Source organism: Antennarius striatus, chromosome 7 (genome assembly GCF_040054535.1).
Source record: "Antennarius striatus isolate MH-2024 chromosome 7, ASM4005453v1, whole genome shotgun sequence".
NCBI lineage: Eukaryota > Metazoa > Chordata > Actinopteri > Lophiiformes > Antennariidae > Antennarius > Antennarius striatus.
In genome coordinates, this window is record NC_090782.1 from 16,511,950 (window position 1) to 16,529,778 (window position 17,829).

General features: G+C 40.1%; 1 protein-coding gene across 1 annotated transcript in view; it reads right to left on the reverse strand.

Annotated features, from left to right (window-relative positions):
• rnf13 (ring finger protein 13) overlaps window positions 1-17,829 on the reverse strand; it is a 38,055-nt gene that overhangs the window by 16,467 nt on the left and 3,759 nt on the right. The window contains exon 4 of the mRNA XM_068318560.1: window positions 9,679-9,801. Coding sequence (XP_068174661.1) covers window positions 9,679-9,801 — 123 coding nt within the window. The remainder of the gene's footprint in view (window positions 1-9,678; window positions 9,802-17,829) is intronic.

The window sequence follows — 17,829 nt, forward strand, 5'->3', positions numbered from 1 at the left end:
ACAGGATCTTGCTGCTCGGTATGAGCTTTGACAGGGACTTATCACTTTCAATTATTATCTTAAATTTGTAGTAATTTTTATGACATTTCTTAAATCAGAAAATGTTAATGCTGCTGCCGTTTTTGCCACGGGTACTTGTCAATGCTGGCGCTCATTCTCCCTCTCTCTCTTTGGGTCTGACCAGCTTGGCCAAAAGTCGAACACCCCCTCCCCCAAACCTGAGTTCATCCTCTTTTTCTTCTTTCTCATAATGTGTAACTCTCTAGTGTTTCCTATACAACTGTACACCAAAACCCCGTTCAACACTTTTCAACCTAATTTTTTAATAATTGAACATTATCAAATAATTGGGGGCCTCTACAATCTGCTCTGTGTCCACCTCCACTCAGAACTCTGCCTGACTAGCTAACTCCACCACCAACTGGTAAAAAAAAGCTGGGACCATTTCCACAAATGCTGCAGGGGTTTTTAATGATGGACTAAACTGCTAACAAATAATAAGGGATTAGATTTATATAGCGCTGTTTTAGAGACTCAAAGCACTTAACAGTGGTTCCATTATTTATTCGCTCCTCTGTCATACATGGTGATGGTAAACTACATGTGTAGCTACAGCTGCCCTGGGGTTAGGGTTAGGGTTACGTGGCAGCCAATCCTTGCCAACGGCCTCTCCAACCACCACGGGAACAATCACACACATTCACACACCAGTGAATCCCTCATTGGAGTAAAGAACAGTAAAGTGTCTTGCCCAAGGACACCATGACAAATGACCGGGGGAGCGGGATTCGAACCGCCAATCATGCGATCATTGGACGACCTTTCTCCCAGGAACTTTATGTTATTTAATATTTCAACTGCAATGGTTCTGTTCTTGTCTCATAAAAAAGTTACAACTTCATGTTACAGTGCATTCATGATCAGAAGTATGGTTATACTGGCTGAATTGTGAACCTAACATGTTGTTTTATTTCAGTTGATTTTAGCTTTGCTATCACAGGACAACTCATTTTTGTTGTGAGCAGTAAATTTATTTTTAAATTGAAGAATGCTCTAATAGAAGACAGGTGGGTGATCTAACCTAAGGAACAGGCTGCAAGGAGAGCACTTGGGGTAATGTATGAAAATCTCAATAAATCATGATGTGCCACGGACATATCTTTCCCAACTGCATAGATTTAAAGTCATGTGACTTTATTACAGTTGAATAATTTAATAGATTTCATGTTGAATTGATTTTGAAACATTTTGAACTACTTATGAACAGTGTCACTGGACACAGTGTCCAGCTTCAAATATCTCAGAGGAACTGTGTCAGATGAAGGATCCAAACATGAAAACCTTGCCAGAATTGCTCAAACAACTGCTGCTCTGGCAAAACTTGAGCCCATATGGAAAGACGAAAACATCAGTCTGGCATCAAATGTGAGACTGCTGCGATCACATGTCATCTCAATCTTTCTATATGCTTGCGAAACTTGGACCCTTACAGCTGAACTGCAGAAAAGAATACAGAGCATGGAGTTGAGATGCCACAGAAGACTCATGGGTATCTGCTATACCCAACATGTCACAAATGAAGAAGTCCGGCAAGAGATGAGCCAAACTGTCGGCCCACATGAAGACCTGCTTACCAGTTATAAAACGGAAACTGAGATGGTAGACAAATCACCAGATCTTCAGGCCTTGCTAAGACCACCCTACAAGGAAGAGGATAGGGTGGCAGGTGGCGAGGGAGACAAAGTAAAAGATGGGAGGACGACATCAGAGAATGGACTCACTTGACACACAATGAGAGCTGCTGAGAACAGAGAAGGATGTAGAAAACTGGTTAACAGATCGTCTGTGGTGCCCCAACCACCCATTGGGGTTATTGGATGGACTAGATTAGAACTACTTATTTTCTAGGTAACCTTAGCCAATCCATTCGTTTTAATTACTCTGACTTCTTTCAGAAGTATATCAGTTTGCAATAAATGAGTAATCCTCTCCTTGTGATCATTTTGTTTTTTTTTAAGTTATGGAAAACAATAACCAATAGTTTACCAGCATGCATTCCTCTCATCACTGACCCTAAAAAGATTTCTTGGGCAAAACACTGGACTCACATCCATCCTTTTATTTTCAGCTTTTTCTTTTTCCTCTTCATCTCTTGAACTACAGGTCCAGTTCTGTTTATTTATATTGCCTACAATACATCCTTTGAATCTTGAGTTTCAGTACTTTTTTCCTTTTTCTTGGTTAGTGCCTCCTTATTTCCTCTTATGCTCTTATTCCTTTATAGTCCCTCCACCTTTCTCTCCTCCTCCAAGAGTTATCCTCAGAATCTTTTTATTTCTTCTCCCCTCATTTCCTATTATTTCATGCCTTCTCCTAAGACTTACCTTGTCTCCCCCTTTCCCCTACCTGCATCTACTCTATATTTAACCTCCTTCTTTTCTCCTCACTCTGTCCTCATTACACTTGTTACATCACCCCTACCAACTATTTCTCCTGAAATACGGCCAGCCCCTTCTCTGGTATTTCCACCTTCACTCCTTGACACTCCCTCCCCTCCTTCTCACCAGTCTGTTCCCTTTCTCCTTCATTCCACCCCCCTGCTTTCTCCTCTGCGTTTCAGAGGAATTTTGGGCAGAGCAGAGCCGGGTTCACTTTCAAGGTCCAGACGGCCGATTAGATAAAGAGTCCAATAAAGCTGCAAACTGCAGGGAGAGGCTACGTATACTGATAAACCAACACAGCTGCAATTCATGAACTCCCCTCTCAGCATAGAGAGACTTTACAACACTAAAGTGTTATAAAGATAAGCATAAAAAAATACTGAGACCTTGTCTCAATTCTCTCCCTGTTCTTGAAAACCATTGCTTGTCCTTGATTTAAATAATGCTTTTTTTCCCCTTCTAATTTCATATGTACATTTGCTCCGCCAGTGAACACAAAAGCACTTTCGGATCCTAGTTCAAAAAGGTGCAAAATAATTTCTTCCACTTCCTTCCACTTTAAATTCTGTACTCCCATTATTCCTGATCGCATGAGGACATGAAGGTTCATGAGGTTGAAGGGTTTTTGTTTTTTTAACTTATACATATAATCAAATATAAAGAATCATTTGTTCTGTGGAAAATTACTTTAGACACACATCTTTAAAGAAGGAGCCAATGCAAAAGTGCATTTTGTTCTATGTATCGTGTGTGTGTGTGTTTTAGTCATATAGGGCAAACTGAACTTTTGCTGCCACAGGAATTTTCAACAGACAATAAAAAAAAAAAAAGACACTGACCCACGAGAAATTGCTGTTTCTCACAAAAACACAGGCACATATGTGTGCGCGCGCACACACACACACACACATGCACACACACACACACACACACAGGCCTCAGTGTTTATTCAAACAATGACTTAGCTTCATATGTGCACTCACTTGTCTCATGACAGGGTGTTTGTGTGTGTGTGTGTGTGTGTGTGTCACAAACCAGCCATGTGATGAAATGCATAGAGAGAGACAGTAAGACAAAAGGTTCGATGGGAAAAAACCAGCCATCAGAGAAAGTGTCCTGATAAGACAGATTCACACATCAGCTGCTCCCAACTCATCAAATGTTATTTAGCGTCATTAATTCTTTTATTTCATTCATACACTGCTCTGGCTTTAGTCATGTTCCTATGGTGCAGACATATGATCAAAACATTGGTGGCCTTTTCTGAGGACAAGAACCAGGCTTAAGATATTTGGGGCCAAAGCGGCGGTCTGCAGGACCCACCGGACGGACCCCATTCTCATAGCTCCTGTTTTAAGTGTTGACATGAATGGACTTGCTGACATGACACAGGAGACTTTGTGTGATGAGACACATCCAGGGTTATCTCTGGGAAAAACTAATCAGCTTTGCCTCAATCTGATGTTGAGTCAATTACAACTGCTGGTGGAGGGTGTTAATCTCTGTGAGCGTGATGACCCACCCACTGGAGTGAGTCTGTATTTGAGTATAAAATCTGATTTAAAATGAATACAGAATGCAGCCAATTAAAGTTGTGTGTCTCTCTGGTGCAAGGTCAGTCAGCTGGTTTTCCATAAATAACGAACAGCTCCGTTCCTTGCAATTGACAAAGAAAGATTTCTTTTTAAGTCAAAACACAATTTATTTTTGTAAAATATGGCATTATGGTTAAGATTAATAGTAATATCTGAAATGTGAGACTATATTTGAAAATGTGGCATTAAGGTTAAGATTAATAGTAATATCTGAAATGTGAGACTATATTTAAAAATGTGGCATTAAGGTTAAGATTAATAGTAATATCTGAAATGTGAGACTATATTTATTCATGAAGGTATGGGGGTTCTAGATAAGTGGTGTCAAACTCATTTTCACTTAACACTATATTTTTCTTTTCAAATTGTCACTCAAAATGGATGTGAAACATAATTTATGCTGAAGAAAAAATTTGAGAGATGAAGCTCTTTCTTGTGTCTAAAAGCTAACACAGCCTGACCATCTGTGTTAGATGGTCAGGCTGAACCACCTTATTATCTCTTTCTGTTTATAACGCTGGTCATATTGAAAATCTACATTCCTCGTTAAGTTCTAGGCAGAAACTGCCTACTTTAATACTTTATTACCTCACCTTGAACTACCAGACACCCACACCCACCTTTTTTTTTAAATGCTACTATCAGCACAGCAATGCTCATGCCCATCGACAGTTTTAGAAAGTTGTTAAATGTGTACCAAAATCAATAAACCATGTGATTTCTGTTATTGTTAAATAATTTTTTTAATGACAGGATGCGGGCCAAAAAAATGCAAATAGTACAAGACATATGTTCAATCACTCATCTATGAAAAATGTTAAAATATGCTATTAAATCTTTTGTTTGTAGATTAATGCTATCTTAGTACTGAGAAGAACATTTTATGATCTCCATAGCTTAATATATTCATTTATGCCTTTAAAATGCATTCCAGTACATCTTTTAACTGCAGATCATAGCTTAATGTACACTGAACAAAAAATATACAGTATACGCAACACTTTTGAATTCAGTGATTTAAAACATTTTCTATGTAAAAAAATCTGTCTAAATCTGTGATAGAGAGCACAGCCAGTGTCTGCAGTGACCACCGTTTGCTTCCCACAGAACAACACATCAGCACAGAGTTGATAAGGTTGTTGATTGTGGCCTGTGGAATGTTGGTCCACACCCCATCAATGGTTGTATATTCTGTATATTCTTGATATTGACAGAAACTAGAACACGTTCATGGATGAACGCACAACAACGGGGCCTCAGGATTTCATTACTGTACATTTGTGCATTCAAAATGCCATCAATGCCCCTGTGCTCATTGTCCATAACATACGCCTCCCCATACCATAACCCCACTGCCACCATGGGCCACTCAATCTGCAACGTTGACCTCGTCAAACTGCTCACTTTCATGATGTCACACATGCTGTCTGCCATCTTTCCTGAACAGTGAAACCGGGATTCACCTGTGAAGAGAACACCTCTCCAACGTGCCACACAGCATATATGTGAGAATATGCCCACTCAAGTCAGTCACAACGACAAACTGCAGTCAGGTTGAGACCCCGATGAGGACGACGAGGTGAGCTTTTTCTATCAGTCTGCATAAATTCTTTGGTTATGCAAACTGATTGTTGCAGCAGCTGTCCAGGTGGCCGGTCTCAGATGATCTTGGGGGTGAACATACTGACTTTTGAGGTCATTCGCTGGTGCAGTTAAGTGTGGTCTGTATGTACTGTCATGCCAAATTGTCTGAAATACCTTTAGAGACAGTTATGGGAGTGAAATGAACATTTAAGTCACGGGAAACAGCTCTGGCGGACATTCCTGCAGTCAGTCTGCCAATTGCTCGCTCCCTCAAAACCTGCATTATCTGTGGCATTGTGCTGTGTGACAGAATGGAGGCACACCTGTTCTGTAATCTTGCTGACTAATCAGCATCTTGATAGGCCACAGTGAGGTGGGATGGATTTACCCGGCAAAAGAGAAGGGCTCACAATCACAGAAAACAGATCTGTGAACGATTTGGTCTTTTGTGTATAGAGAAAATGTTTTGGATCTTGAGTTCAGCTTATGAAACAAGGGAGCAGAAACAAAAGTATTACGTGATCATTCAGTATATATAGACCTGGTGTGTGTGTGTGTGTGTGTGTGTGTGTGTGTGTGTGTGTGTGTGTGTGTGTGTGTGTGTGTGTGTGTGTGTGTGTGTGTGTGTGTGTTATTGGAGAGCAGCAGGGGGACGGACCAACTGCAAAGAATCTCGAAAGAACGAAAAGAGGCACAGGGGTTGTTTCTGAGAGGGAGAGGAGAGGAAAAGGGTATTGAGTTTCCTGTTACCCGCCTCTCCTCCCAGAAAGGTCATACAGGTCACCACTGACCGCCCCACCACCTCAAAGAATCCAAATCCACATATCTCTCTCCCTCTTTCTTTTGCAAAGACTGAACGTGCCGATAAACACCCCTTCACATGTTACCTTCCCCCTACGGTCTCAAACACTTTCTCCAGACACTCAAGCTCATCTCAGTCATGTCATCTAGCAACACACACTCGCACACGGATGCACACGAACACACAGTTCAGAAAGAGGAGTGGACACTTAATGGAGGGTTAAGTGGGTGATTCTATCACCCATTATGGCGGATCTTTACGGTTGCTCATTGGATGCTAATGGCTAAATGCTATTTAAGGGGATGCCGAGGGGCAGAAAAGGATGGGAGGTGAAGCCCCTGCCCCTTCGCCCCAGCCCACACGCACACACACACATACACACACACACACACAAACACACACGTTCACTCGTACACACAGTGCCTCATTTCAGTCAACCAAGATGGAATCTATTATTCCTTTGTTCCCCTGCAGCTTCTGGAGGGAACTGAGCCCAGCTAAGAGGAAGGGAGGGAGTGTGTCTGAGTGAGTGTCAGAGAGACAGACAGGGAGAGAAAGAGATTGAAAGGAAGACAACATAAAGAGAGAAAGAGTAACAACTCGGAGAGTAATGGAGAATAAAAGATTGCCAAATGCAGCAAGACAGGCAAAGGACATGGACAGCTGTATAAGCGTATGATAGCAGACTCTACAGAGAGACAGAGAGAGTGAGAGCAAGAAAGAGCGAGAGAGAGAGAGAGAGAGAGAGAGAGAGAGAGAGAGAGAGAGAGAGAGAGAGAGAGAGAGAGAGAGAGCATGCGTGTCCATGACCCTGCAATGATATGTGTAGATGTGGTCATTACCATTAAGCTGGAGACAAACCTCAGAGACAGGACGTAAATGTGTGTGAGAGGGCAAATACAGTATAACCCAGACTGACAGAATAAAATCACAACAGGGAGTGAGACAAAAAGGTATAATGGTGTGTGTGTGGGGGGGGGGTCAATGTTGCTGCAGCAAAAGCAGTAACAGCGCAGAATCAATATTGGCAATGTCTACGATTCACCTGGAAAGTCGGTTATAGACTCCTACAAGATTCCGAGAACATGATCCAAAATCCTCATCCTCTATTTCTGCAAAGAAATCTCAAAGTTGGAGATCTCATTGCAAAACTGAAAATCAAACTTTTGATTTTGCAATAACATGTATTTTTTTCCCCTTTATTTTGATTGTGATAGATATATTGACAGGAAATGGTAGAGAGCAATAATTCGCTTTGTTTTTGTACACCAGGAAACACCAGGAGCAGCAGTTCTGCCAGTAACATTTTTGCTATGGAGGGCCATGCACTGTAACCAGCACTACTTACCTATGTCACTTTTTCCTTAAAAAATAAAAATAAAAAAGGTGGTGTCTATTTAACGCCAAAGCAACTGGAATATGGGAAAAAAAAAATTGCATTACTTGTCTGACTAAGTGGTGTTCTTAAATTTTAAGCTGGTCTTCATAGATTTTCCTGTGAGACACTTCAAATGGAAAAAGAAGGTGTGGAACCTTTTTCACACCCAACAAATCACTTGAAAGTGTGAAGCTGACTGGATGAACGTTTGCCGAGAAACCAACAGATTCTTTACCTCTTAGCTAGAAACCTGACCAAAAAAATCACTCTGCTTGAGTGTCACAACACACTTTGAAAGTCAAATGGGTTCCAGAGAAAAACCAAAAATCAAGTAAATGTGCTGTAAAGTCACTCAAACCGAAAAAGTATCAAAGTCAACTTCAACAAGTCGAAGCCACTCCTTCAAGGGTTGTAGGAGGTCAAAAGTCAATTCTGACACAGTTCAGATAGACTGTGTGTGTGTGTGTGTGTGTGTGTGTGTGTGTGTGTGTGTGTGTGTGTGTGTGTGTGTGTGTGTGTGTGTGTGTGCAAATTGTGCGTCTGTGTAACACAAAGATATATGGAATGGAGTCTGGTTACAATCCAACAAAGGGAACACCTTACTGCCCTGTCTGTCAACATGTTTCTGTGTGTGTGTGTGTGTGTGTGTGTGTGTGTGTGTGTGTGTGTGTGTGTGTGTGTGTGTGTGTGTGTGTGTGTGTGTGTGTGTGTGTGTGTGTGTGTATAAGACCCTATAAGGCGGTGAGACTGGTTCAGAGGTACAACACAGGAAGAAAGAAAAAGAGCAAGGACGAACAGGGAGTGCCAAAAAGCAAAGGAGTTACTTTGATGGACAAACAGGAAATGTGAGAGTGAATGAACACTGGGAGAACCCCAGAATGTAGAGTGGAAACAAATGTAAGTCTGGGAGGATTGAGAAGACGGCGCAGAGAAGAAGAGACAGGAGTCAAGAGGCTGCGTGCTTTCCCCTCCTTCACCCCATTACTCATCCCCACTCTCCCTTTCTAAACCCTGGTTTTCATTTCCCCCCTTATCTCCTTCCCTCTCGTCTCTCCTTTCTATTCCATCCTCTTTGGACATCGATTTCACAATGTTGAAGAAGCATTTAGGAAGTGTTGCCGTCATTGCAAACATTAAAAAAAATGTTCACTGTAAAACATTTCAGGCACAATTAATCTTAAAGAATATAAACTTAAGTGCTGCATGAATAATTAATCTCCTAGTTAGCGCACTGTCAACTATATTGTGTATTAATTAGTCAGACCATAAATTTGACCTTTCTCCTCTTTACAGAGTATTGATGAGCATATGGTAAAAGCTCGGGATGTCTGCTGGTCCAACCTGCTCTGGACACAGCATCATTTGACTGACAGAGCTCTGCTCTCTCCACTTTTCAGTCACTTCACTGATGTATTGAATGAACATAAGAAAAAGATTTGAGCCAGTTGAGATTGATGTACAAGCAGGAAATGGCTTAGGGAAATGGCCACTTCCTTTTTCCGGAGCGTAACGGATGAGGTGAGGCTGAAACCAACACTAAAACCCACCTAGTGATATAAATGCAGTTTGAACTCTCACACACAATGTTTGGCAGCTTGCCCTTCAAAATGAACAGCTGTTAAAAAAGGATGTTTTCAAAAACAGCATTTCCATAATACACAACCTTCATTAAATGAGCAGAGGTGACGTGATCATGAACTATTAGAGAAATAAAATGGGCCACAAATCAACTTATAAAAAAACGGCACATCCGTGGAGATAGTCGCGATTCTTTCAGAAAGAAAATATCTCCATGTGATTGATTTAGTTCAGAACTGGACGTTAGTAGTTGATTGAGGATGGGGCATGGATGAGTCAAGAAGGACTTAAACACTTTACCTTGATGTCAAAGTTGCAGTCGAAGCGCTTGATGAGGACGATGAAGGCACCTGTCAAGTTGTCCCTCGGAGGGGGCTCGATGGGTTCGCACGCATTTTCTGGTCGTGCCCCAATCACGAAGCCCTGACATCACAATAAATAAATAAAACACACAAAGGGCTTAAATCAATATTTTAGTGACTGTAATTTCAAAGAGGCATACAGAGGTACAAATAAAACACATAGTTTTGTGCAGTCATGATATGATCAGATGTTTTGCTGCTCAACACAATAAAGTTATGTCACAGGACCACAATGTCAGCTGCCTCACTCCAGCAGCACTTTCTTTTGTTCAACCTTCCTACAGTAACAACATTCGTCAAAAAATGTGGATTGAAAAGAGGGAGAAACTGGGGGGAGGAGGGCAGTTCTCCTGCAGCCCCGGATGTTATATTGGTGTGTCAAACATGTATTTAACAGATAAATAAATACAAAACTGAATGAAGTTAAACATTAACACACAAATATCTTTGAAGGTGTTTTTAATTATGACAGGGTCTCACGTTTGCTTTGAAAAACTCTGATCATCTCTGATACTTCCTGTCTTTGTTTCACGTTTAACAGCAGCTGTTGAGTGATGAGAGGGACAAAGTGAGAAGTGAGTTAGAGGGTGGATAGTATTTTAGGGAATGATACAAATATAAAACAGAGGGAAGTAAGAGATCCAATGAAATCCAGAAAAAAGGAAAAGCTGAAAAAAGAGTGACTAGAAAAAGACAAAAATAGACATTTGCAGACATGGAGAGGCAGACAGAAGGTGAGAAAAGCAAAAAGAAGTAGAACAGATGATGAAAGGAAGCTACACATGGGAGGAGGAAAAGGGACTTAATGTAATATACATTTCAGAACCTCTGCTGTTCTTATGCAAGTGTAACTAACGTCATTGGATGTGTGTCAGCAGCAGGGTGGTAAACAGGAAGTGTGGACTGCTGTGGGACTCTGGGATACAGCTCTCCAGCTCTAAAAAGAAGATGGAAAAAACCCCATAACAGCCTGTGCATCAAGGCCTGTCTGCAGGCAGCAAAACAGTTTGCTGTCTTGCCTTAACTGACATGACTCTATAACCAAGCTGAGTTTGGAAAATACCCAATAGCAAATCACTCAAATCTGCTGCAATCAGGTTTACAAAATATATCGCAGAAGAAACCAAGAGTCTGACTGAATGCACTGTCTGGTTGTAGCATAATATGTGTAAGAATTAGGTATGAAAGGTCAAATGCAGGGATTATGCATGATCAGTGAGGAGAAGCACGTGAGGAATCACCCACCGCCCTCACCGCCATGACCTCTGGGCGCCTCCTCCAGTGCAGCCCTGCCTTGCTGCTAAATGACATCACTGTGCCACTGCCTCACTTTCTTCCTTTTGACTTTTAAACCAGTGGTGGGAGCGCCCTCTGTTGGCTTCACAAAATGCTCAAACTGCAGGGAGAAAAGCAGGCTGAAAAGCAGGAAATAACTGGGGAAGGAGGGGAAATCCTAAAAGGAAATAAAAATAAGAGTCTTTGAAAAGATTACATAATTCTACTGCTCAGTCATATTCAATGCTCGGCAACATGATAGATAGACAGATAGATGGGGAGTTGAAATATTTATACTGAATTTTAATTATCCTATAATAAACCCTGTCTTACTCATTTTTGATTCTGTTGTCTACAAAACATACTAGAAAAAAATCAGGTACTTTCACTGCGCACTTTGGGAATAAAAGTGTTGATTAAACAAAAATAACTAGCAACCAGGGACATCTGTGATATAATCATGACAATAAAAATCTACAGTAGGCCTTGTTTGCAGGTTTGTCCTGATTTCACATGGAGGAAAACATAAGAATTAAGTCCTCGCTCTAGCATTACCAGGCCTTCCTGTAAGAAGATTAAAATCTGTGCCGTCACACTGAATTCAAATTATTCCAGTCAAACACTTTAACCCTCCATGACCCAGTGCCCAACCCACCTTATATCATCATTACATTATAAGGCTATAATACATACTACATCAAATACCAGGGACCTGACATATTGACCTTCTTCCTGAATCTCATCCTTTATCCATTATGTCGTGTAACCTGGATTGGAATTCCTGCTAAATGGGGCAGTGACTAGCTTATGTGGAGCTGGACCTGCAGAAAATGTGGATTTAAATCAGATGAGACTAAAATTCCTCTCCTTTTCAGTCCTCTGGGCACCAGAGGACACCAGCATATGAAGTCATAGTTAGTTCATTACTGTACATTTACCAGAAGCAGACACCAAAAAGATGACTCATGAATTTGCATTACATAGCCATAATGGTTCTCTATCTCCATTCCAGCATTAACACAACAGAGACAAACCCTCAAACCCTCATCCATGTCAGCACAATCTCTGACATTCACCTCAATTGTTTTTATACTGTGTTCATTTGCTTTCCCAGCTTTGTGACTTTATACAATGATGCTCAAGCTAGCTCTGATTCCAAATCAACATTATAGTGGTGAAAAGCTAAAAATAGTTTGCAAGTCAACCTCAAACCTGAGATCATTTTGTCAAAATTTCATTCCAACTTAATTTATTTGAAAGGCACAATAAAGTAAATTGTGTATGTGTGGTCCTGTAATGAGCTAGTTTGTACCCCGCCCCTCACCCACAATCAGCTCCATCATCACCTACAACCCGTGTACTGCACTGAAGAGGAGATGATTACATCTTCAAGAAAAGGAATAAAAGAAAGGCACAGGGTAATACACATGGTTAACATGGAGAATATAACTAATAATATAACTCCAACTCTCAAGTTCACCAAAGGGCATATCTTTGATTTATGGGAAGAAAATGCAACAATTGGAGGAAACTCATGCAAGGGAAAAATGTTTTATATAACAACCCTCTCAAAATACTCAGCTTCCCCTTGATCAATTCAACCATTATTCCCTAAAGGGGTGATAACCAAGGATACAAAATGGAAGGTGTGTTTCTGTCTCTTTTAATTCTTCAAACAACTTTTTAAAATATTTTTTATCCAGATTTGACTGAGAAAATAACTCCAGAGAAGTTTGTGAAAACTGTGGTTTTCACCACCGGAGAGATGAAAAATCACTCTGCTGCATTTAACAGCAGCAGTAAGCTGCCTAACATTATTTTGATATGATACTGAAAGTAGTGATGGTGTAGGACTTCACCTAGGTTGTGATTTCTGGACCAGAACTTCCAAAGACATCAGCCTATAATCTTCTTTTCCTTTCGGCTTTTCCCTTCAGGGGTCGCCACAGCGAATCAATTTCCTCCATCTAGCCCTGTCCTTTGAATCCTCTTCTCTCACACCAACTACCTTCATGTCTTCCCTCATTACATCCATAAACCTCCTCTTTGGTCTTCCTCTAGGACTCCTGCCTGGCAGTTCAAAACTCAGCATCCTTCTACCAATATATTCACTATCTCTCCTCTGGACATGTCCAAACCATCTCAGTCTGGCCTCTCTGACTTTCTCTCCAAAACCTCTAACATGTGCTGTCCCTCTGATGTACTCATTCCTGATCCTATCCTTCCTGGTCACTCCCAGAGAGAACCTCAGCATCTTCATCTCTGCTACCTCCAGCTCTGTCTCAGCCTATAATGGCAAGAAAAAATTAATACTAATTTTTAAAAAAAAATTTAGAGGCCAAGAATGTGCCTTAGAGAATTGCCAATTCCAGCCTCTTCTATTGCTGGTGCGCCATGAAAACCACGGATTTTTTATGGGACATCCAAACCTTTTGCCGTACACTGTCTAAGTTAAAATAATTCTGCAGGAAACAAAAACCAACCAAAATACCAGGTGGTTTGTCTAGAACTTCCTGTAAAATGGGAGTAAGATTATTTTAAAATGGGCAAATCTCATAGCTCAATAAAATATTTCAATGCTGAACATTGCAATTATGCAGGAAGGGGCCACCCTCATTATATTCATTTAAAGCTTAATTTACTCTATAAAGTTAGATCAGGTTTTTCCACATGTAAATATTTAAACATCCATGATGTTCATATAAATGTCCTCACATCCTAAAGTATGTCTCCGTAGAATTTCAATAAAAGATTTTCTTTGAAAGCCAAATTTTAAAATTTGCCTTGATCACCACACTCAAACTTGACACAAGTATAATGTATATCAGAAAAATTGACCTTCACTGCCGTACTGCTTTTAGATTGCAAAGACAGGGTTTAAAATTATACAACTCAGTTAATGTGGGAAAATTTCTATATTTGCAAACAAAAAAAAAAGTAGGTCAGTCGCGACAGACCTCTGATGACAGCTATTTTGACAAAAAATAATTTGTATGTAATTGCTAATTATACAAAGGCCTTGCGATTCTGTGATATGTTCCCTTCTGTTTCCACAGAGTTTGTACGCTGCTATTCTGCATGTTGGCTTGCTGGAAGGGCTCAGCTACGCAGAATGGAACAGAGGTCAAACCTTATGGTGGAAAAATTACATATGCCTGTTAAAAAACTGCCTCACCTTTTTTTCTGGACCACCAGTGTATTGTTGCTTCTGTTATTTAGCTAGATGTTTTAGAATTCAGGAAAACCTAGTAGTAATGTTAAATGTAAAGGGATTTATTATTTCTATTGTGTTGCAGCAAACAAAACAGCAATGAACCAGTTCCACTAATATAGATTAAGTTTTAAGCCACACATTAGTAATATGACAAAAACATCAGATGTTTTATCTATGAAACATCTGTAGCGTACGACCATTCATAAATCAGAGCGACACTGACAGGCTGCCTCTAATTTTACTGTATTGACTATTTACTGGTCACCCAAAAAACAACCACAGACTTGATCTTATTCCAAATTCTGAAGTTCAGCCAGGATTAACAAGAGGAACATGGAAGTCCAGTTTGATTTCCTGCTACAACTTCAAAAGCGTTCTGTTTTGCAGAGAGTTTTTATTGGGTTAATACCAAGTCACGCATGTCTTCAAGAGCACTGATATCCTCTGCTGCTGGTTTAATGGAGGTTCATGCAAATTAGTAATCACATAAAAATTCTACTTTTGGCTGGTAGAAGAAAATGTTCATACCCTACAACTGTAAACAGTGCTGGTTGTATGAGAAGAAATGGGGAAGGCTCTGTTTGAAGTTCTGTTCCCTGCAGACCAAAGCACTTGTACAATCTTTTTACTCTCATTATGAGAAAGATGCACAACATCCAAATTGAGTTTAATTATTAATTTAAAAGATGAATAAGTTTTCAGTGTGAAAGAATAGCTCATTATTCCATTTCAAACTTACTATGACTCAAAACTTAGTCATAATCTAACTGTACAAAAGCCTCGTAGTTTTTTTTCATGATGCACAGCATTGTAAGGACATAGTGCACATATGTTGTCAGAGGTTAATTATGCATTGTAATCATTTACTAAAACTCATAAAAACTGCTGGATGTCACTTTAACCTGAACAGCAGAGGCCAATGTAGAAGCAGAATAAAAGAAAAAGGAATCCTTGTCTCACAAAAATGTAAATGTGATTAGGTGCGGTCTAATATCAAGACAAATTTGCAGTGCTCGCATCGCAAAGCTCATCTTATAAGATGGGAAGCTCTTCTTTACTCTTCCTTAATCAATGATAATGGTGATAATTTGCTTCAATAAAAACAGATCAAGGGCAAGAAAGGACAACTCAGGGACGAGGGTAGCATATGTGTATGACACATGGACAGATGCCAGAAGGACAGCAAAGGTGGAAAATAAGATATAAACATTTGTGTCATAAGCCAGAGAGCACCAATACCACTGTCATTAATTAGTTATTAAATCATTGCACCCAGGGCATAGCAAACACTAGGTGATGTCATTACAATGACGTCTGCTATCCCTGATCTGCTAAATACCGAATTAAGAAATAGCAAAAAATTCCTTGAACCTGGAAAACTTTTCCTGGCATTTAGAGTCATGTGTTTATAACCAGGATTTTATGAACCATTCACAAATATGTAATTTTCTATAATAGAATCTGAATCTACTTTTGCTGCAGAAGTAAGTTCTTGCCTTTAACAGTTACATGAAATCTATTTGAACAACTCTGAATCGTCATTATATCAAGTACCATAAGGTGCACTTAAAAGCCTTTAATTTTCTCAAAAATCGACAGTGTACCTTTTAACCCTGTGTGCTTTATGTGTGTACCGAGTTCCAAAATCTGTAAAAATGTTTGTGTGTGATTTTTGTGAGCACTCCACCTGACAGACCATTTCCTGCTGACGTAGGGACGTAATACATACACTACATACGCTGGCAGTGGTAAAACAATTAGAAAACATTACTACTACATACTGTAAGCTACGTACAGTATGTACACTTACCTCTGCCATGCCTCTGATAGGTAGGTATACTGTACTACCCGTATGCTGTAAAACCACATTTGTTTGACTAAGGACACCCCAAAATGGCATCAGCAAAGAGACGTGCTTATGAGGCACAATTCAAACTACAGGCAAACAGTTACGCTGTTGTAAACTGGAATAGAGCAGGCACGAGAGAATTCAAAATACATGAATGTGTGGTTCAGAAGTAGAGGAAGCAGGAGAATGGATTGGGCCAAGTTAAGAAGACAAAACTGAGCTTTTGTGGGAACAAGGCAAGGTGGCCAACCCGAACAATAGATTCTTGAACAAAGAACAGCCGGGAGAAGAGTCTCTACAGACACCATTCGACTGAAGGCAATAACGATGGCACAAGACATGAAGATCGAACACTTTCAAGGAGGTCCGTCGAGGTGCTTTTGTTTGATGAAAAGGCATCATCTCACCATCCACGCAAGGGCTACCACAGTTTTCACAAAAGCTGGTATCTCCGACAATGACGAGAGATTATGTTGGATGGAAAAATTGCCCAGCAAATTTTCAGATACAAAAGTTTTTTAAATACGTAGTAGAATAAAGTTCAACCAGACTCACTGCTTGGCTTCCGCTAACTTGTGTCAGCATGCCCCGAATAATACAGTAGTCCTTATGTTTGGTTCAAGTACAAAAATAGACACCAGTGATTGAGACTGCACCTTGCAATCCGGTGCGTCTTATGGTGTGGAAACTATGGTATTACACATTGGCTCTGGATTCAGATCACCTGTTACACATAATGTTGGAACATCTTGAGTTATTTTGACTGGAGATCTATCTTCTCTGAAATTGTGAAACTGTACAGGAAGTGTACAGGAAGGAGCCACTTTGTGATTTTGGAGAACTTCAAGAGCACAGCCTAAAAATGTGATCTACCTCATTCTTGGCCCCGCATCCACATTCACAGAATTTCATTAGTTGACAAGTTTTTGAAATATCTTTTGGACAGACACACAAAAAAAATGTGAGCGATTATATGATGTCTTACAAGTTTTGTTGGCAGGGATAACAAAGGCATTAATTCATTCTCTGACACTCAATTAACCAGCTTTAATTCTTTGTAAAACTGTTGAGTTTCCGAAATATTGTTTCAACAACAATAAAGGGTTTGTTCAACCTCAGAATCTTCACATTTTAAAGTTAGACCAGTGCTAAGAACCATCTCAACAAGAGCTTCACTTCCTAAAATATACTGTGACTCATGTGGCAGTACGGAAACTGCACTATGTGACTGCATAGTGGTGTGATGACGCTAAAAATAGAGTCTTTAAAGTACAATAAGTGGCAGTAATTACAAATGTCCAACTAATTATAACGTACCTAATCAGGTCAAACACACACAGTATAAGGCAAAACAAGTACTTTGTCATTGCCTTGTTTCTATTACTCCAAAGCATTTGTACAACAACAACCAGGCTCCTGACCAAGGAAAAACCACAATGACCAGCTTACATATCAGACATGAATCACCCCTTCTGTTTGTGAGCTTTCGTGGATCAACTATGGATGCTGGGAAGAGGGAGGCAGGCAGAAAAACTTTCAACAATACACATTACTATAATCCTCAACACAGACAAAGCAGTAATTTATGGCAGCAGCTTCATTACATGTCGTTGAATCTTGAGCTCCATTAAAGCCCAAGCATAGAGTAGTTTTAATACTTTTTGCAGTAGTTTTAAAATATGTGCTCTTTGGAGTCCAACCAGCTACTGCATGATATATTTTTTTAATGATTTTTTAGGAATACAGTTCGT